The sequence below is a fragment of the Leishmania donovani genome, chromosome 32 (assembly GCF_000227135.1).
Source record: "Leishmania donovani BPK282A1 complete genome, chromosome 32".
NCBI classification, from domain to species: Eukaryota; Euglenozoa; class Kinetoplastea; order Trypanosomatida; family Trypanosomatidae; genus Leishmania; species Leishmania donovani.
The window spans coordinates 738391-759679 of record NC_018259.1 but is presented as its reverse complement, the minus strand read 5'-3'; the positions used below and the strand labels follow the sequence as shown (position 1 = coordinate 759679).

The window sequence follows — 21289 nt, the reverse complement described above, 5'->3', positions numbered from 1 at the left end:
GCGAGGCAGGATGGGTGGGCGGACAGAGCTTGAGGGCAGTGGGGCCGTTCTCCGATGACTGAGTGGGCGCATGGCTGTAACAGCATCTCCACGGCTGCCTGGCGCGGCGCGATGTGGGGCCAGATACAGTTGTGTTGGGACAGAGTTCAGCGGTTGCTTTATGGCAGAGAGTGTGGAAGTTGCTGAGAAGAAGAACGAAGTTTTTTCTACGTTTCCCTGTAGGCTTGGCCCGCGCTGGTGAATGATTCTGCTATGAACATACCCCCAATCGTAACACAAGCATAGTATACGCTCACATCTTAAGTTGCACGCTCTCATGCCCCTGCGACAGAAAGCCTGGTGCAGGTCACTGAAAGTTTCCGTTTTTTTTTTTGGCTGTGGCTCTTGTGTGCGGCTTTGGCGACCCTGCGTGCCTCGCATCAGCCTTACCACTGAACACATGTGTCTCTGCCTCTGTCCACCTCTATCCCTATTGCCTCTTCTTTCTCGGATCGGCATGCTGTCCTCTGGTGCCTTGCTGTATGTCTACTTATGTGTGCGTTCCTCTTACCGCCGCCGCTTGCTCGCTTCGGGTCACCACGCAGCGACGTCTTTTCTGCCCTGTTTCCGGTCTTTGCCCTCCGTGTCCGTATACGTCCCTTCCTCCGTTACTTTTCATTCCCTCGTTTTTTCTTCTTCCCTTTTTGTTCGTATCTTTCCCTTACCGACCCTCACATCTGCTCTCTCAAGAAGTATCAGAAGGGGGTGAGGCATCGAGAGGCACAACATAGCAAAGCAATAACAAGAGAAAACTAGTCACGCGGCCTCAGACTCAGTCGAGACACGGGTGAGCATGGAACGACTTCGCGTCGTTTGCATCCGTGCAGCCGCCCCTCGTCGGCGACTTGCTGGTGCAAACTTACGCCATGGGCGAGTGGAGACAGTACTGAGCGTAGGCACAAACTCGTCGCTGCTGAGGCAATGGTCCGTGTCTTCTGGTCGGAGCCCTTCAGCGGCGTGGACGACGTGCGCACAAACGCGCATGACGGCTACTCTCCCGGAGGCGCAATGCGCCGGTAGTGTGGCTAACGGCATCAGCACCGAGAGCAGCGTCCGCGTGGCGGAGTCGAAGGTGACCTCGTCCGTGGCAACAGGTTTACCAGTTCCACCATCTTTCTCGAGTCGCACCGGCACCGCGTCCGGCGCGCATGCTCTAAATGTGAAGGGAACCGGAGATGCCGCGATGGTGAGCTTCTCGCAGGGCATGACAGATTACCGATGGTGCGCCATCCCGGGCACGGACACGGTGTGCGCCCCGTCGGTGCAGCACCGCGAAACGGTATCAAATCGAATTCGGCTTTTCGGCATGCCGAAAGGCTTTCCGGACACGACCGCCGCAGGGTTTCAGCGGTTTTTCTACCTGTCCCTGACAAGCTCCTTTGTGTCCAACTTCGCCTCTTCGATCGGATATCAGTCGCTGCTCAGCGGCTTCTTCCTCGGTTCCTCGCCGCAGCTGTGGATGCTGAAGGATCTCGTTCCCGCCCTGTTCGCGGCCTACATGGCGAACAAAGTCGTCTCCTACGAGAGCCGGCCCAAGTTCTGGTTCGTCGTGAGCGTCTTCATAAACAACTTGACGGTTATATCGGACATGCTCATTCCTTCTGTGTTGCCGAACCACCTCCTCGCTGCCGCCATCATCACGTCGACCGTAAAGCAGTCCTCGGCTCTCATGTACTTTGTGACGCGCGCTTCGGCACTCCAGCACTACGCCATCAACAATAACCTTGCCGAGCTGACGAAGAAGTTCAACTCTTTCGGCATGGTATCCTACACGGTGGCGACAGCGCTCGGTATCCTGTACTGCACCTACATTGCGAGTTTCACGGTGCAGCTCATCACGGTCGCCGCCTGCTGTGTGACGAACATGTTCTTGTCCTCCATGTCCATGATGCCTATCACGTTTCGCTTGCTGAACTTCGACACAATGAAGCTGCTGCTTCGCGCCTTTATCCTGGAAAAGCGCCGCATCCTGACGCCACAGGAGATATCGAATTTGCTTGGCGTGCGCATGTTGCCGATGCAGGCACTGAAGAAGGTTGGTATTGCCATGGATGTGGCCACCCACCTCGTGTGTGTTAGCCCGCCGGTGAACAAACTGCTGATCCGGTCCGACACGCTGGAGGAGGATGTGCTGTACGTGAACAGTGACCACATGTTCATGCTCGCTATGTGGAAGCCATCCCCGCTGCCTCTGACGCTGAGGGAGTGTTGGCAGCGCTACGAGTTCCCGCCGCTGCCCCGCTTGTTCCGGAAAGCCAGCTGGCGGCGCCGCTCACAGGAGGATCTCGACATGGAGAAGAAGTTCCACGGCCGGCGTCTGGTGCTGTTGGTGCATCAGAAATGCACCGCCAAACACCTCATTGCGGCGTACCTCATCATGTACACGGCTGTGTTGCAGCATGCAGATACAGAGGAGGAGCTGCGCCGCTTTGTGCGCACGTGCCACGGTGAGCAAGAACTGTGGCATCTGCGTGGGGAGGAGTTCGGCCAGATGCTGCTGGCTGCTGACTGGGACGTGCACCTACCGCTCCTGGACCACCACAACTTCCGCATGTCAGAGCTCATTTTACCGCCCTCCATGCGGAGCGCAGCGAAGGGCTGCGCGGCATAGATCGGAAAGTATGGCTATGCGTGAGTTCCTAGGCAGACGAGGAGCATACACCCGGACTCGGCAATAATGCCTTTGACAATGCAGTCCGTTTTATTGTTGTTTCTCTCCTCCTCTGCTGACAGGGGGGGGGGGACATTTCAGTGCGCCGTATCTGAGGGTGCAGTACACCCCCGCCCCCTAGCCCTGCCAAATGCCGGGCCACCTCTGGTGGTGACAGGGTCGAGTGCCTACGACGTAGGGGAAGGCCCGAGCGATGCATCACTGCTGATGTCGGCGGTGAGGGGCTGGATGGCGCTGCGTCGGACCGACCTGCGACCGTGCACACGCTTGCGCCATCCACGTGATGGGCAGAGCGTCCGCGTGACTCGAGCGTGTACCGCACCCCCGGCCCTCGCACTGCCCAGTGGTGTGGGGCGGCGGAGCGCCACCGCGAGTGTGTGTGTGTGTGCAGCACGTAGGGACCGACATGATGTGGGAGCGGCTGTGAGGCGGCCTGCGAGGCAGGATGGGTGGGCGGACAGAGCTTGAGGGCAGTGGGGCCGTTCTCCGATGACTGAGTGGGCGCATGGCTGTAACAGCATCTCCACGGCTGCCTGGCGAAAGCGATGGTTGACAGCACGCGCTGAGGAACTTTGGCAGGCCTGGGCTAGTGTGGAGTATGGCCCATGCTCGCTGACAGCGACTGGGCACATTGGCCTTACTCCCCCTCCTTCTCCTGTGCGTTGTGATGTTCCGACGCGGGCGGAACGTTTCTGCCACAGCTGCCTTAGCGTGAGCTTGCTTACGGCCTACCTTAGGAGGAGGCTATCCGCTGGTGCACAAAGAGGGCTGGGCGGGTTTGAAGTCAAACAAATGAGGTTCGATGGCGGCCACGTCATACCACGGGAGACGGTGCAGCGGAACGAAAAGCAAAACAACAAGTGAAACAAGAAAGGAAAAGTGGTGTGTGTGTTTTTATGTGGGTTTGAGTGGGTGGGTCGGGGCGAACTTGCCGTTTTCGTTGTTCTGCCCAACTTTGTGCTAGAATGAAGTTCTGGTACCGAGCTGCTCTTGTTGTACTATGAACATTTTCGTTGTTGTTTTCTTTCGTGCTGCTTCGGTTACGGTTACACGTCATTGCCGTGCCTTTATCGTTTAGCACAACCTCCACGTCGCTCGTGTGTGTGTGTGTGTGTTTCTTCGTGCCATTCCGTGTGAGGCTGAGGCCTCGCTGATCGCTCTCGGAACGCACAAATGCGGCGGCATAGGTGTACCAAAGAAGGAGGGCATGACGACAAATCTCTTACTTCTTGTGCCCTTCTCTCATGCAAGCGGATGCGCGAGATCAGCTCCGGTCCAGCGTAACGACAACAGCGCGCAGCAGGACTTAGCGAAAAGCAAAAAAAACACAAATCAACAACGTGCAGTGGTGTTTGGACGGTGCGTGGTGACCGGAGCGTCGATTTTTTTTTTGTGTGCTCTCGCGGTTCGGGTGAGGCAGTACGTATACGCCCTTGCTCTCCTCCTTTTCGATTCTTTTTTTTTTTCGATTCTTTATTTCTATTCTGATTTTTTTTTTGCACACTTAAATCCTGAAATTTGACGGTGCTCCTTCTCTTCTGTCTTTTTCCTTCTCATTGAAAAAAGGTATTTGGCCCTCTTGTACTGGGTGGGGGGAAGGAGGGTCCCTGCTATTTGTGTTTCGTTCTTTTCGTTTTCGATGGGGGCAGTCTCACGGTCGTGACCTGCAGGCCATATCTGCATGTGGGGCGTGGTGGACCTCTTTCCTCACATCCCTTCTGATGTTGGGGAAGGTGCTTGTTTTTTTTTTTCGTGTACTAACTTCTCTGCGAGTTCGAGTCGATCCCACACCGACCAGCCCACCATCGTGCCCGCCACTGGGTGGGAGACATGATGGATGAGGAAGGGTGGGCCCGATACTTTCGTGGAAGGCATCGAAACGATAAGCAGCAACTCTGTAAGAGCGGACTACACAAGCCGGTTTCTCCTACCTGGTGATGTCCAACACGTTTGTGGCATCGTCCATAACAGGTTAGAAAATGAGGATAAAGCCCCACGCAGGCCCACAAACTACCTTGTTCTCCTCTGGCTCTTCTCTATCTGGTCGCGCATTAGCGATGGCAGGAAATATTCACATGCATGTATATATATATATATATAAATAGATATACAAATATGCTGATGTCCCTAGGCGTGAGGTGGAAGGCGCTCGTAAAGGAGAACGTGTCGTCCACATCAAGCAGAAAACGAAAACGAAGGGCGCCGATCATTTCTGGCCGCACCTAAGCAGCATGCGTCTGCTTTGCCGCTCTTTTTGTTTCCCATGTCTTGAATGCAGAAAGACCAGCGGGCAGGAGTGCTAAAGTTTTCACAGTTGACCATCTATTACTCGCTTCACGGATAGGCCTGGCTTTCTGTCTGTCGCATCTCCGCGGTGCACAGCCTCTCGGTCTCTCGAAATGACCTCTACCCCCTCTCCTTCTCTGCCTCCCTCATGTCTTCTGAGCTTTTACATTCCATAGCCACTTCACTCGCCTGCACACGCTGAGAGTTAGGCAGCTGCATCGACGCACCCTCGTGCACGACATCGCTGTCGCATCTCTGGAGTCGGTACGCATCCCTCTTTACTTCTCTTCCCCTCTCTTCTCCTCTCATACCCTCCGTTCTCTCTGCCGGTCTGACGACATCTTACCGGGTACTCGCACACTTGCTCCCCATTTTTATCAGCAGTCGTGCTCACTGGGCAACCTCGTAGGGTAGAGGGCTGTCTTGCATTCGACTCGTGCACGCGCGTACTTTGTCTCTTTTTTTTCGTGTGTGTGTGTGTGTTTTACCTAAACATTAAGAAGCGACATACAAACTCTCAGCGATGGCGCTTGTCAGCCAGAGCTTCGCGGAGCGCTACGCGGAGCTTGTCGCGCACGTGCCGACTTATACGGAGTTGCTGCTTGATTTGCAACGGCGCGAGGTAGGCGACCGCAAGGCGCTGGAGGAGAAGTGCCAGATGGCATTCCAGGATGTGCTTCACGTTGCGGCGGTGATGATCTCCGACAAAAAGGCACTTGGGAGGGGTGCACTGGCTCACCGAAACCTCTTCGAGGTGGCACTCTACAAGAAGCAGACGGCCGTCTGGTTCCAGGCGGCACCACCGCGGAAGGTTGACCTGCCCATCACACGCCCAGTTCACGGTTTTCCACACGCTGCCTTCGCGGAGCTGTGCCGAGAGGAGCGGGAGCTGCGCCAGTGGCACTACGGCGTCGAGCGCCGCCTCCGCGAGCACATCGAGGAAGCGTGCGGCCGTGCGTGGTTCTTCCTCAACGTCATAAACGATGCAGCCAGGAGTGAAAGCTTGTCTCGGCAGCGACTGCAATACGAGGAGGACGAGGACTTTACTGCCATCAAGCAGCGCTTCTTCCGCGCGGTGCCGGCCGACTATTACCGCAACGTCGTGATCGCGCGCTATGGGCAGACGACCTACGCGATCGAGCAGGCAAAGGATTTGCCTTTTGAGGAGGAGGAAGAAAAGGTGCGTGCGGCGCTGATGGAGGAGGAGGAGGCTTCGTGGAGGTCTGCGTATCAGTATCTGCAGGACATGTATGATGTCCAGCTCTTTGCGCTGAACCACCGCGAGGTCCTGGGACGCTACGAGCTGGAAGAGGAGGAGCGGAACATGCTCTTCCCGCTTATCTTGCAGTGCTGCCGCGAAGACTTTGGCATTGTGTTTTACCATGTCCCTGCACTGGCTCTTCATTTCAACTCCTCGCAGCCGTGCTTGCGTGCGCTCTGCGTTGCCCAGATGCAGGAGGCGCCGAGGCGGACAGCGGCGACCAGGTCGCGCTTCTCCTGGATACCTGCCTTTGATGTCGCCGGCATGATCAGCGAACTCGGCTTCGAGGAAGATCGGGGCGAGATTGCGGGCAGCGCGGAAGGAGAGACGGAGGAGGCGGAAGGCCGTACGAACGGCGGCGACGACTCGCACAATGCACTGCCACCGCCAGTGGACGACATGCCGCCCGTTAACACAGCCTCAACGATGGTGTTCGAGCCGGAGCTTGGCAGCACAGAGGTGCCTGAGCCGGAGACGAAGCGCGAGGAATCGGAAGTGGACACATCGCCGTCGGCGGTGGACGTGTTGGACCAGCGCACTCACGAAGAGTCGGTGCCGTCCACAGAGATGGAGGTAGCACCGTAGCCGAATGAAGTCAGTTTGCGCGTGCTCTACGCCTATGAGGAGATGGAGGAGCACTTACCCGTCAGCTGCGCGGGCGAAGAGAACAAGTGAGAGCCGAAAGATGTTGCCGCCGTTGCCCCTTTCCAGTGTACCCCCAAGTTCAAGCCGACGCCGTCGTCGTAGCCGCGTGTTGTCTACGCCCATACAGAAGTGTTTATCGGTGACCCTTTCGCCTAGTCTCCTCAGCATGGAAAAACAGTTGTAGAACCCCCCCAAAAAAAAGGTGGGAGTAAGCGGGGGCCTGTTCGGAGGAGGGAGAGAAGGAATGAGGAGCGGTGGCGACCTGACCGAGACACAGTAAGGGGTGCTCTGTAAGGGTGTTTCTCTTGTGTGTCCTTGCTCTCTTCGTATTATTATTTTTCCCACATGTCCCATGAAGTGACCGATTGGAATGCGCGTGTGACGCGGCCGCAACGTCCACCCCCTCTGCCCCTCTCCTCCTTTCCCCCTTCTCTTGAGGTCTATTCTCGCCAGCGCTCTTTCTTTCGGTTTTCTGTTTGCTGTTGGCTTTGCCGCATTGCTGCCCCGATCAGCCCACTGCCCCCCTCCCCCACTCCCCACCTCCGCTGTCTGCGTGTCGGTGTGGCATGTATGTATACTGTACTGGTTGCGTCTCTCCATTCACCCATCCCCTATGTGCGAGGTGGGGGGGGGATAGTGTGCCCGGACTCCTCCTTTTATTTCACCGGATGTTTTCACTCTTCATGTAAATTGTGTGACCCCTTTCTGGGACAGGTTCGGCTCTCGTGTGCCTGTTTGCTTGCTCTTTTCCATATTACTCTCTCACTCTCTCACGGTTTCACGTCATTCTCTGTCTGTCTTTGTCTCGGGGAGACCGAGGAGGCCGGGTGGTTTCTTGTTTGCTTGCCCATGTACGCTTCTTCTTACATCGCCCCCTCTTACCTCCACCCTCTCCCCCTTCACCTCTCCAGCCGTGGCGATAGAGGGCGTCTCCTCTCTTTCTCCGCGATTCCCTTCACCTCCGCGATTGCTCGTTGGAAAACACAAGAAGCAACCACGGGAGCCAAAATAAAAGGAAAACAACGAACACGAAAGGCATCCCAGAGATCAGGTGTGCGTGTGTGTGTGGGGGGAGATGCTGAACTGCGGTGCGTAGTGAGGGAGGGAGACACCGCGGCTCTCACCAGTAATGCTCTCTGCAGCAGTACTCTCACAAGCATATGGGCGGAGGCAGGTGGCACGTTGCCCAAACACGGCGCTTCGAATCCTGTGCAGGTGCTTCTCTCTCCCCGACTCTTTGTTTTTTTTCTCGCCCTGATGTGGCGGCTACGCACACGCGTCTCGAGCGTGTACTTCTCTGCTCGATGAGCTCTCTGCGGTGCATGTTGAACCTCGCCATTGAGCGAACCACCTCTCCTTCTTATCCTTCATTCTCTCTACCTCTCTCAAAAGCAGCATTCCTTGCAGTGCGGTGTTGTCGCCTCCACATCGCCCGCGTACGTGCGAAGCTCTCACAGCCATCTATAGATACTCTGGCAGCGCTGTCGCTACCATCATCACCGTCCATCGCACACCTTACGGATTCCGGCTCTTTGCTTTCCGTGCGTGGCCTCGCACGGAGGCACCTTCGCACTGCAGAAGCAGAGCGCGTCGGAGGGTAAAGCACGGACGCGAAGATCCAAAACGCACCGAGGCTGAACCACGGAGGACCAGATCACTTCCGTCTCGATTCTTCCCGTCGCGCTCTACCCCCTCCCTTTTCACGCAGTCGCCATCATGCACGACTATCAGTACAACCTGGAGGTGGTGAGCGTTGTCCCAGCCGAAGTGCTTACCGACACCGGGGACGAGCGTCGACACAAGCTCATCTTTCACTGCACCCGGCGCGATGCGATAATTCACTGCACCGCTGCACCGTCTACGTTCGAAGTGCGTAATGCACCAAGCTTCGAGCTAGTTTCGATCTCGCTTGTGGCGGTCGATCGCACAGGCGGTAGCGAGCATGTTGAGGCGAGCTCGTCGGACCCCCTTCTCATTGGCGGTCCACATCGCACGGTTGGAGCAGTATGGGTGCCTTTAAGTTCCGTGTCCGCTGTGGATTCCGCCGCCGAGGCATCAGCTCCTGCCAGTCGTGTCTTTGTGGCCTGGTCGGTGACACGAATGAATGGCGATTCAGTAAGAAAGGGTAATCTGGAGCTGTCGCCAGGAAAGACGCCGCTTTTGACGCCAGACCCGACTGTCTCGCCCCTCATTGCATCGCCTTTCGTGCTATCTGCTATGGAAGACTGCCCGCCACCAAATCACTTCATCTCAACGCAACGGGGCGTAGCTTCGGAGCTCGAGAGCGCACAGGCAGATGCACTCAAGGCCGCCACCGCAGCCACGGTCACGACGGTGACCACCACCGATACGTTCCCCGTCACCAGTGGTGCTGGAGCCGGCTCATCGCTTTCATGTGCTGTCGTTGGATTGTGTGTGCCACCGCCACACGGCGTCATCTGCAGCGAGGAGGTTTTGTGGCCTCTTACCGCCTGCGAGGTGGAATGGGCACGAGGGAGCAGATTGACTGAAAGCACCAACGGACCTATCGCAGACGAAGGCAGTGCTCTCTCTCTCCTCATCTCTCGACTTGTTTTGGGCAGCAGCGTCACGAATCCCGAAATCAGTGCAGGAGGTCAAACGGGGCGCGTCTCCATTGTGCTCGACGAGGGGCAGGAAACAAGCCAACAATGCATCGAGAACGACCGCTGCGGTGCCAGCTGTGCGTCAAGCAAACATGCAGGGGGTCTCACAGCGCCGGGGCAAAATCCAATGCATCGCGCTTTAGCTGCTGATGTGGAGAGCCACGGCGCTGCCCCCTCCACGAGTGCGCTCTGCAAACCTGCGGAGCAGCAGGTTCTTGGCTGCCAAGATGTGGTGCTAGAGCAGTTTCCATTCCGCAGTGTGCCACTCACATCAAAGGGCACGATGGCTACTTCGTCACCACACTCGCCAGCATGCACGCCGGCAGCCGAATCAAGCGCAAACACCGCGCATGCGGAAGAGGGTGCTGAGGACACCGGCGCCTCCGCCGACCACGTTGGTTCTTTGAAGCCCGACCCAGCACATGCCGCAGCCGACGCGCGAACCACCACGTGGGTGGACTACTATGCATCCAGCACGCAGGCGATCGGTGCTGTTCCTCTCCAGACTCGACTCCAGAATTTGTACACAGTGCCGTCACCGCAGCTACTAGATCGCTTGAAGGATCAGTTGGGACCTCCGTCTTTGTCTGCGGCGTCGCCGACGGCAGAGCCGGCCCCAGTCACCGATCACGGACTGTGGTATGGGCGGAATCGACAGATCAACTTCTCTCAGTGTCGTGGGAGCAGCGGCTCTGCACAGGAGGAGATTCGGCGCGAGCAAGAGGCGAAGCGGAGCGGCGCCGCGCTCCTTGCTGGCATGCAGATCGATGAAGAAGACAACAGCGTGTGCTCGTCGGCTTCGCCGATGGCTCGGGTGAGGGGACACTACGCGGAGGTGCGCACCGAATCTGCCCTAGCGCTGCTGCGACGGCAGGCACTTGACAAACTGCAGCGACGGCGCATCAGGTAGGGAGACTGCTTCGTCTACGCTCCCGTGAGGGCCGAACACACGGAGGAGTCGAACAAGAAGCGTTATCACGACGGGTCGCGGAAGAATGAGGATGATAAGCCCTCCTTGTTTGCTCTGTGCCTTCACCAGGCTCGCGGCAGGTCAGCCGTGCGCCTCTCTCCGTGGTATTCATCCAGTCTTGTCGTCACCGCTGCCACGAATGACTGGTGCTACCCGTAACTGCCCGTTTGTGCGCGCTACTCTCTCTGTCTCTCTGCCCCTTATTAACGTCGTCCTATTCCGTACCCGCCCGCACACGCACACCTCCGCCCTGTGCGCACGGACCCCCGTGTGCTCTACTTTCTCGCGACTTTAGCGAGCGATAGATACAAGTGAGAGATAGATACACTCTGTGACTCGACTCTTCAAGACACCCACTGCCTTATTTTCGTTGTGCAGCTCTGCGGCCCCGCTTTTGTCTGTCTCTTTATTTACCGGCGGGACCGCTGATGTGCGTGTCCCGTGGCGCTGCCGCCTTCCCCACTTTCTGTGTGTCTGCCTCTGTCCATCGCTGCGTATCGCTGTCGCCGTATGCGTTGGCGAATGCTGCGACTTCTCACCCTGGCAGCGCTGCACGAAAAACGCTTCCAGATTTAGTTGAGGCGCACGTATGATGGCCTCGTTGTGGCCGGAGCGGAAGATACCGAACATGCGAACCGCAGCCGCAAGACAACGGCGACTTTCGGGGAGGGGGATAGGGGCACATGTTACTTCTCTCTCTCTCCTGCCCCTCCGACACCATCATTCACTGGCTCTCGGGCCCTCTTTCCGCATGCGTACCGGATGGGTGTGCAGCACCCGCAGCGGTGACGGTGCCGTTGCCGAATGCGCTCACAAGCAGGCGCGCGTTCCTTTCAACGTGCACGTATGCGTGTGTGCGTGTGTGTGTGCTCCCGTTTCTATGCACTACATCTCCTTGTGGCGATCTTCTCGGCTTCGTTACCCTCTTTTGCCTTTCATTTGCTGGATGCTTTCTTCCTTCGTCTACGCGTCGGCTCGCATGGGCCACTGTCGAAACGCCGACCTTATTGCATCTCTCTCGCAAAAAGGAAATGCATGTACTTGCACGCGGCTGCACGGCCCACGGCGGTGCGCTGCAAGCAGCACTGCAAGGCACGGCGCGCAGCGCCACCACTGTCGCCATCTCAGCGGAAGGAGCTAGGAAGAGGAAGTCGAGCACATGCGGCCGCCAAGGTTACGTGAAGCGTACGACAGCTGCAGCCGGAAAAACTCAAGCAAGCCCGACCTCACAGAAGGACGCAGCGCGGGCAGACGGCTCTGACACAGCGGCTGCCCGTCGATCAGTATCGTCGTCGGCGCGGTGGGTGGAACGTACTTTGCAGTATGATGCTGCCAAGGTGTGGCACCTGGCCAACGTGTTTGCTGGTGCAGAAACCGCTACGGGGAGGCGTCGTACGGCCACTTCAGTGGAGCAGTCTCTTCGCTGCCCGCAGCGACGCCAAAATCCTGTGACCACCACCACCACCTCGCATCAACGCGACCACGGCAGCCGGCATGCCTCGCCTTCCGATCTGCGAAACCATAGTGCTGCCTCGGCGTCCGCCACAAACACTGCCGGGGACAGCCATAACGAGAAGCTTAAAACTTCTGCAATGAACAGGCTGGCCTCAGCGCTGCTCACACTCGCGCCGTCGCGCTTCACAGACCTTGCGCACGATCTTGTGCGTGCTCATATCTCTGTGAAGTCCCTGTCTGGGAGGGTGCAGCCGCTGGCGCCTTCCTCGCATGAAGCTGCGGAGGTGCTAACGGCGCTGCTATCTGATTCACGACTGGGGCATTACATCAAGGACCCGTCTCTTGCGCCGGTTCGGTTTTCGGCAGAGGAGACGCTGCCAGGTGATACCGTGGCCACCCTTCATGCTCTGGCAATCATGGCCTCGGCGCTCGAGGCGAGTTTGCTGGCCTTTCGCAGAATCGTCGCGGCTCTGGCGCAGGAATCCAAGACTGCTCCACCTGGACAGACTAAGCGCAGCGTGCGTGGGCAGAACGAAGGTGACCAGGAGACACCGCAGGCGGCGGCGGTGTGGCGCTGCGAGAGGGTCGGTGCGTACAGCCGCCTTCTTACCAAACTCCTGCGCAGGCTTGCTGAAGAGCTGGCTCTTGTGTCACAGCCATCATTCCCTGTGTCGCATGCGATCGGTGCGCGACTCGACCTGCTTTTGCTGGCCGTGTTCTCGTTGATGAAGTCTGCGGAGGAGTGCGCGTACGACGCCGGCAAGCCGTCGCCTGGAGACGGAGCAGCGACAGCGAGTGTAGACGGCTTCCGCGCCGAGGGCGTGTCGGATCAGCTGCAGCACCTGTGTCTCCAGGTGAGTATCCTGTGCTCTCGATGGTCTTCGACGGCGGCGAGGACGCGGGCGACTCCTGAGTTGCAACTGGAGCACTTCTACAGCACTTCCTCTCTCTCGCTTTTCGCAGGGCAGGCAAAGAAGCTGCAGATGCGGATGCGTGTAGGGGGCCCTGCGTCGTCGTTGGCGGGGTGTGTGCCGGCGCTGCAAAGCATGGTACTTGTCTACTACGTTACCATTCTGCGGCTTATGATTGCAATGGACAGGTCAACAGTGAATGCGGCTTGCAGAGAGGCGGCCCCGAGCGCAAATCCAAAAGGGGCGGGCGCACAGCTGGAAGGTGATGCGACCGCGTCGCTGTATCTCACGGGAGACGAGAGAGTGCAGCTGGCAAAGGGCTTGGAGATGTTGTGGGGGGAGATCAAGCCGAAGCGAGTCCTCTCACCCGCGGAGGTAAGCCAGCTGCAACATCGCACCGTGCATACGGCGCTGAATGTCAGCTTGGCAACATGGTGGAAGGCCGCTGCTGGCACCGCTGCATCCGCGTCCTCTTCTACGCCTTACTGGAACCAGACGCCCCAGCAAATCACCGCTCTCCTGTGCAGCTACAACTCCCTCTTGACGGAGTGCAGGGCCGCTCTTCCTGTCTTTGTCGCCCGCAGTGCCTCTGAAACAGTCGCACTGCCTTTGGCGAGCCCAACAGCGTTCCCTGTGTCGCCGGATCTCTCGTGGTTTGTGCCTTTTCACAGTCGCCTTCTTCGCGTTGGCCTGGACCTGCAACTGGAGGCGACCCTCTTAGCTGCACTTCATCTCGGTATAGAACCACGTGCGCCTCCCACCCCGGCCACCCCGATTGCGAAGTGGATCGAGTCGCGTCATATACAGCGTCTTCGCCGCCGCGGTGCATCTGGCGATGCCACAATGAAAGTGAATCCACATGAGACTGCCGAGGCTGACGCATCTTGGGCTCGTGTGTACCGATTGTGCGGCGGCCTGCGTGTCGCCGCAACGGAGCTGCTCTACTGCGCCATCACAGATGTGTGCTCTCGGGGCGCTAAGAAGCCACTGTCACGGGCGGACAACGGATCTTGGAGCCCACCAAACCGACCATCGTTGTCGCAGCGAGGCTCCTTGTCTCCTGCCATCAACGCCAACACCCGCGACAGCGGCAGCGCCTCACCTCTGGCGGTGGCGCTCGTGAACGCTGTCTCCCGAACGTTCTTTGCTGTTCCTCGCATGCAATATCTTTTCGCGCACTACACGGACGCCACCTACACGGACCAGACTGCCGAGGAGGAGTGCCGCCGAGTGTATGCTGCGTGCCTCGGTGTACTGGCATGGCTGCGTGAGCTAGCGGCGCCTTTTGGCGTTCGTTTCGGGGAGTCTCCGGTGGCGCCATCGGTGCCGCACTCGTCGGACGCCCTTCACGGTGCTCCGCCGCCGCGAAAGTGTTGCAGGGAAGAGTGGCAGGTCTGCGGCACCACATCGGCCATCGCCATGGATGGCGCCTTCTTCTTTGCCTACTACCTCTACCACTGGTCGGGAGAAACGGGACACCACGCCGGAGTGTCCTGTGACCGTGGCACCGAGGCCGAGCGGACAGCACTCGACGCCGCACTGGCCTCCGACGGTGTCGTGAGTTGGATGCCGTGCCCCTCCGTCGCCCATTTTCTCACTGGCGCCACAGCGGTGGAGTACACGAAGGAGATGCTGTTCCAGCTGCAACACGACACGGCACGCCAGCTGCAGCACCTGCGCGCGACAAACCGGCTCCACCACTTCAGCGGAGAGCTTCAGGACAAGATGAAGCTCCTCCAAGACTCGAATCTGCGCCAGCGCCACGTCACGTCGACGCTGTCTGTGGTTCAGGCGCACCGCAAGCAGCCAACGCTGCTGTGGATGCCTTTGGCTCAGGTGCAGGAGATGGTTTTTCTGTTTGACCAATACCCGCAGCTGTTTCGCTACATCGATTCCGCACCCCGCCTCGGCACTCGCGGTGATGCCGAGGAGAACTGTGGCGGCGAAGTGGCGCCTAGTGATGGGACACGGGAATACCCGAAAGTGCATGTCGGCGACATCACGTGCACTTTTTCTCGTGTTCACGGGTACCTTGTGAAGCGCCTGCACGTCTTGAGCGGCATTCTGCGCGAGTACCGGAGCATCTTGCTAGAGTCGGTCCCGCATGATGCAATCGACTCTCATGCAATCAGCGACGACCCTTCTGCGTCAGTGACGACACCGACGAAGCCCTCTTTCCGAGGCCGGCTTCTTGAAAACGCCAGACGCTCCCCACAGCTGGAGGTGCACCGCCGCAACAATTACGGATGGGCACACATGTGGGCGATGCAGCTGCACGAGGAGTTCCCTCGACTACCGGCACAGATGGAGGGTGCGCCGCGGTGGGCCAGCGGTGCTGTGCGCGCGCTGGACAGGATGGAGCGAACCATGAACGACACGCACCAGAAGGGTCTCTTTATCAATGTAGTCAAGTCACAGCAGCAGTACCGCGAGCTGCAGCGCGCACGGTCCGGGGCGCCTTCGCCCACGTCCGCCAAGGAGGCCGCCCCGGCGGATGCAACGGAGGACGAGTGCATTGGGGAGTCGCAGCTGCGTGACGTGGTAGTCCAGCGAGACTCTGAGCGCATTCCGCTCGGTTTGGTTCTCGACGGCGCCGCGCGAATCCTGCGTGTGCAGATGAAGGTGGCTAGACCAGCAGTAGTGGCTGATGGCAGTGATGAAGCCGAAGGGGATCTGCTCGAGTCTCCCTTTGCTCGCGCACTAGCGCAGCAGCAGCAGCAGCAGGGGCAACACCTGCTTTGCATATCGAATCGTGCCGGTGTTTTTGCCGATGTCGTGGGTTGGCGTGTTTTGCGGGTCAATGGAAACGCTGTGCGCACAGGCCGTGACGTGGCTGCGCAGGTGCGAGACAAAATCGAGTTCACCGTCACGCTGCAACCCTGCTCACGATCTGAGTAAGCGCGCGGACTGGCAGTGCCCGCAGAAGGCGGGTGGTCAAGGTGGTGATCCTGTGCTGCGAGGAGGTTAACTTTGCAACGCTGCGAAGGGGTAAAGGGAAGAGATCGGGGCGTCTTGGTGCTGGTGTGTCAGGTCCGCAGATACCCGGAAACCGAAAGCCGCACAAATGCCACTAGAAGGGCTCTCTGATTTGAAACAGTACAGGTGTGTTGACGGAGGCTGGGGGGGGGGAACGGGCCAGCAGTCTTTGCTCCCGCCTAAGTGTAGGGATTCTGCGATGGCCACACTCCCTCCGTTAATAACAGGTCTGGCAGCGGTGCGAGCGAGGAGTAGAGGGGCGGACCGAGGCGTTTACCTATGCCTCCGAATGCACTTGAGGCGTGCCTTCTCCCCCTCCCTGCCGGCTATCACTCCACACCCCATACTGCCGTTCATGTGATCCGAGTGTGAGTGCCGCAACTCGGCTGCCGCGAGCTTCTGCGTCGTCTGTCGCCTTATGTGTCCCTCTCTCCTCATTGCGTGCCTGCGCGACAACGCTCTTCCTTACCATATCTCTTTTTTGTCCTTCCTCTTCCCTCTACCTCTCTCGGTGCGTGCTCTGACATCGCCTTGCTGCTTTCTTTTCTTCCCGCTCCACGCCTTATTTATATTCACACACACACACACACACATCCTTTTGGTCTCTGCCTCGGGATACCCTCTTCGATCATCAGCAGCGTTTTTTTTCGGGGGGGGGGGGCGCTGCTTCTGTCTCCCTTTTTTTGTCTTCTGGCGTTCACATATCTTCTCTTTCTTCGACCTTTCAAACCGTCTGACTCAGTGCGTGTCTTCTTCTGTGACGGTGAGCGAGGCAAGGGAAGAGAGTGGGGACGGCGCTACCAAAAAAAAGGGGGAGAAAAGGATACCCGTAGTGGCGTTCCACTGCCGCCCCGCGTATTCAAAAACGCCTCATCTCTGCTTCCCTCGCACGCAACAACGCACTCGAACACTAGCCGTTTTGTTTCGGTTCATCATAGCTTCACTCATACAATCCATATACATATATGTATTCGCTCTGCTGAAACGCCGTCTCTCTCCTCCTCTTTCTTGTGCTTCACTCCGCTCACTTCACCCCCTCAAAAATACGTTCCACCTGCGCTCTTTTCAACGCTTCGTGCCACTGCCGGTGTCTCGACAGGTTGCAGAGAAGTCCGCCCCACCACACCCCCTCCCCTCCCCTCCCCTCCCCTCCCATCCCCTCCCATCCCTCTTTGTTCTTCCTGCGCTGCTCGTGATCGCGTTTCGTTTTTCTTTTTCTCGCACTTTGACCGCAAGAGCCCCCTCGTCGTCACGCCTTTGGTGTTTTGCTTTGCTGCGCGACTGCCCTCCTTGCATCGTCCTCCTCGCCTCCGTTCTTTCGCATCTTCCCTTTTCTGTCTTGCTTGTTTCCTCTTGTATTCGTCACACCTTTTCCCCTTCCACTGTGCCTCTTCTCTCCTCTGCTTTGCTGTTTTTCCTTTTTTTCTTCCCTTTTTTTATTCCTCCCCCCCCTCCCCCCAGGGTGCCTTTTGTATCGTTGTGACGTCTAGTGGGGAGGGCGACACGGTGCCCCTTCTTTTTGTTTTTCTCTGCGTGTATGTGCATGCGTGCGCGGATCTCCTGTTACTTCCCGCCTTGTTTTTCTTTTTTCTTTCGGCGCGTTGTCCCCCTCATCCCTCGCTATCTTTCTTTTCCGTTTGCTTTTGCTAGGCTTACGCACACGTTGTCGGGCTGATTATAGCAGATCTCTATTTCTCTTTTCCCTTGTATCTGGTGTTGTCGCCTCTTCGTCGCCCTTGGCACCGTCTCCCGCCCTGTAAGGTGGCAGCCGCCTTTCTTTGTCCTTCTTTTTTGTCGATATCATTCGACTTGACGCTTTTCTTTCCCACACTCAACAACTTCTTCGGCGAAAAAAAAAATAGGTAAGCGAGCGTACTTACAGAGCAGCAGATCCACCTGCTGTGCTTTCTTGCTTCTTTTCCGCCTTCGCCCCCACCCCCACCCTACTCTTTCGTCTGTTCTTTGGCCCATGTGCGCGTGAGTACGTGTGTGTGTGTATGCGGTGTTGCCCCCCTTTTTTCTCGCTCTCTTTCCGTTTGCTTTCCAGGATCTCTTTGATGTTTTTCTTGCTTTGCCGCTGTTCTTGTGTTTCACCTTGAGCCGTTCTCGCTTCTCTGTACCCTTCTTGACGCTTCTATTCTTGATTTGCTCCCACCCGGCTCTCTTTCTTTCTCGCCCTCCTTCCCCTTCGCTTCGCTTCTTTCCGCTCTATTTGGATGCCCATCCGCCCTCTACCTGACGCTTTCGTTTTACGGCCTTGGGCTTGTGAAGCCTCCCGCTTTTGTCGAGCGAGGCCACTTGTTTGCAGAGCAGGAGGAGTGGTGCCCGCCTGCGCGCACGTGTGATTTGGCGCGCTCTTACATTTGATTGCTCTCGAAAGACGGCGGAGGGAGAGTAGACACTGTTTGCACAACCCACGCAGCGCACCCTTGACAGCTCATCCCGCAGACGCATCCGCCCCGTGTTTCTCCTCGTCCTCGTACTGGATTTACGACGACACAGGTGAACAGGACAGCTTTCGCAGAAGGCGAGGAGGGACGCAAAAAGGCGCTTCAGGCCGTCAAGCAGAGCGGTCACGGCGAGCAACAGGGCACAGTCCGGCATTTTTTCTGTTTCATTTTTTTTTTCGCCTTCGTCTATGGTCTTTTCGCTAGATTCAGCTCTCTAAGGCGACGCCACGACTGCAATTCCTGAAAAGAGGCAATCATGATGCCGCCGGCTATCGAGGTGGGCAAGTCTGCCTACTCGGTTGAAGAAGTTGGCGCGAAAGGCATGGACGAGGTCAACACCCACACATCGGTGAGCCTATGCAGCAGCAGTAGCAGCACCGATGCATACGGTCAAACGACGACAGCCACGGCAGTGTCAACGCTGAAAGCTAGGGCGCCCAGCCCCATCGTCAAGCGCGGCAGTTGCAGTATTAGCAGCGGTAGCAATGAATGCGTCTCGTGTGATCTGCGAATGCCGACGCCGCCGACGCCTTGCGAATTTCTCGAGGACCTCTCTCTCGCCTCCACTGCCGCGGTCGGCGCCCTCTGCGTCGGGGTCAAGGTAGTCAGTGACTCAGCAGCCCTGGCGTTGACACCGATTTCTCCACTCAGCACCACGTTGGCAAAGAGGAGACTGGCGCCGCCATATCCAATAGACTTTCCCGAAGCAACCTCGGCAGTAGCAGCGACAGCGGCAGCGGGCGGGCCGGTGGATGCGCTTGAGTCCGCCTCGCAGTTTGCTTCATCGCTTCGCCTTTCATCCTTTATGCCCAAAGACGCATCGGCGCTTTCTGACGTAGCTGCCGCACCGTCGGCTTTCTCCGTCGCTTCCTTCTCCGGGAACGGTTCGAGGCCGCCACTGCCGCCTACGGGTCTGCACACACAAGCTGGCCCCTTGCACTCAGAGAAGCCGAAGACCATCAACAATGCCGCCATCAGCTCGTTCTTTTCCACACCGCAGCAGACGTACGCTTCCCCATGCGACTACGCGCCGGTGGAGCACCGCCCGTCGCTGGCGATGTCGTCATTACGCTACTGCGAGGGCTGTAGCGCTGTGAAAAGCGGGCTTCTCCCGCAGCCACATGTAGGTAACAGCCCTGTGTCACTGAGAAGTGCCCAACACCCACCCGGCACCTCTCATCCACACCACATTGAAGTCGGTTTCCAGTCGAGTGGCAATGCCTTGGACGCGCACTGGCAAGCTGCGAGCAGCCTGCCGCGCTGTCATGGGCGCATCAGCAGCTCGACCTGCTCTCCCGCTGGTATGGGAGCCTTGAGTAGATGGAAGGGTTCGGGGCTCGCAGACGAAGGATACAGCTACGGCACTTGCGTAGAAAATCGCTCAATAGATGGGGTGACCGGTGCGAACGGAACATCGGCGGCCGCTTCTAGCGGTGCAGAGCAGAGCGGCTTATCAGCTGGCATGGCGGACGGCTGTGGCAGCAGGCCCCATTCGGTAGCGCGCGACAGCCGCAGTCCACCGACTCCGCCACGCGGGCTGTACCCATCGGCGCCGTTCGTTTCTTTGGCAGCGCACGCATCAGCCCCTCAGCAAATCATCGCGCCGCCGCCTCACCTTGATCTGATGCGCATGGGAGGCGGCGAGTACGAGTATAGCACCGGTAAGTCGCTGGCCTACAATACTGGGCCAGAGTACGGTGACGGCCGCGACATTCGCTTTCGTGGCTGCGTCCCGCAAGACGTGGTGTGCATTGAGCATATGGACCACCTCGAACACGTTTGCCGCGAAATTCTGCTCGAGTCGGAGATGCTGCGCATGCAACGCGAGCAGCAGCGGCGAGAGCGCGTGTATAGCGTCGACAATAACAACGCGGAGGAGGCACACTATACTGACACGCTTACTATTGCCCTTGATCTTGAGGGACGCTCGCTTGGCCGGATGGGGTCCATCTGCATCATTACTCTTGCCACCTACTCTACGGTATACATTATTGACGTGGTCATGCTTGGTGCAGAGGCACTGCGTTCCGGCTCGCCCCTGCAGCGTGTGCTCGAGTCGCGTGACATTATGAAGTTGATGTTCGACTGCCGCGCCGACTGCGACGCACTTTTTTTTCTCTACTGCGTGCGCCTGCAAAACGTGTGCGACTTGCAGATCTCCTCCTGCTTCGCGCTGTTCCCGACGTCGCCACATCTGCCGGGAATGAAAAGCGTTTTTCTTGCCTTGGGACTCTTCACTGACGAGGATACGGGCATCAAGAACGCCGGTCGTCACCTCTTTAATCCGCGCTGTGGCGGCAGCTTCGACCGGTGGGAGGAGCGCCCTCTCACGGACGTACTCGTGCAGTACTGCGCTGTCGACGTCAAGTACTTCTTTGCCGCTCAACTGATCCTGTGGGACCACGTCGAGCAGGGCTGTAGGCTAGGCGAGGCGCGGCTGGCATCCGTCTGCAACGGCAACTTTCGCGGCTCTTCTAAGAGCAACTCCTTCCGCGACTTTGACGTGAGAAACGAACTGTGATGCGGCGATGGACTCAGTCCAGGGCGGCTTTGGCGGGTATTCAATTTTTATTTGGCTCGCTTCCTCCTAGCGCTTTCTGCCTCTGCTGACAGGGGGGGGGGACATTTCAGTGCGCCGTATCTGAGGGTGCAGTACACCCCCCGCCCCCTAGCCCTGCCAAATGCCGGGCCACCTCTGGTGGTGACAGGGCCTAGTGCCTACGACGTAGGGGAAGGCCCGAGCGATGCATCACTGCTGATGTCGGCGGTGAGGGGCTGGATGGCGCTGCGTCGGACCGACCTGCGACCGTGCACACGCTTGCGCCATCCACGTGATGGGCAGAGCGTCCGCGTGACTCGAGCGTGTACCGCACCCCCGGCCCTCGCACTGCCCAGTGGTGTGGGGCGGCGGAGCGCCACCGCGAGTGTGTGTGTGTGTGCAGCACGTAGGGACCGACATGATGTGGGAGCGGCTGTGAGGCGGCCTGCGAGGCATGATGGG

The 21289-nt window shown here is 58.2% G+C and overlaps 5 protein-coding genes across 5 annotated transcripts; all 5 read left to right on the top strand.

Annotated features, from left to right (window-relative positions):
- Positions 1-1243: 1243 nt before the first annotated feature.
- LDBPK_322030 (hypothetical protein, conserved) lies at positions 1244-2650 on the top strand (the record flags this gene model as incomplete). Its single annotated transcript, XM_003863570.1, has 1 exon — positions 1244-2650. The coding sequence occupies one exon, from the start codon at positions 1244-1246 to the stop codon at positions 2648-2650; it is 1407 nt and encodes a 468-aa protein (XP_003863618.1).
- A 2869-nt stretch (positions 2651-5519) lies between these two features.
- LDBPK_322020 (hypothetical protein, conserved) lies at positions 5520-6842 on the top strand (the record flags this gene model as incomplete). Its single annotated transcript, XM_003863569.1, has 1 exon — positions 5520-6842. One exon carries the CDS (start codon positions 5520-5522, stop codon positions 6840-6842), a length of 1323 nt encoding a protein of 440 aa, XP_003863617.1.
- Positions 6843-8618: 1776 nt separating this feature from the next.
- On the top strand, positions 8619-10436 carry LDBPK_322010 (hypothetical protein, conserved; the record flags this gene model as incomplete). The annotated part of the gene is made up of 1 exon (XM_003863568.1): positions 8619-10436. One exon carries the CDS (start codon positions 8619-8621, stop codon positions 10434-10436), a length of 1818 nt encoding a protein of 605 aa, XP_003863616.1.
- A 1652-nt stretch (positions 10437-12088) lies between these two features.
- On the top strand, positions 12089-15760 carry LDBPK_322000 (hypothetical protein, conserved; the record flags this gene model as incomplete). The annotated part of the gene is made up of 1 exon (XM_003863567.1): positions 12089-15760. One exon carries the CDS (start codon positions 12089-12091, stop codon positions 15758-15760), a length of 3672 nt encoding a protein of 1223 aa, XP_003863615.1.
- A 2784-nt stretch (positions 15761-18544) lies between these two features.
- LDBPK_321980 (hypothetical protein, unknown function) lies at positions 18545-20809 on the top strand (the record flags this gene model as incomplete). Its single annotated transcript, XM_003863566.1, has 1 exon — positions 18545-20809. The coding sequence occupies one exon, from the start codon at positions 18545-18547 to the stop codon at positions 20807-20809; it is 2265 nt and encodes a 754-aa protein (XP_003863614.1).
- Between the last annotated feature and the right edge of the window lie 480 nt (positions 20810-21289).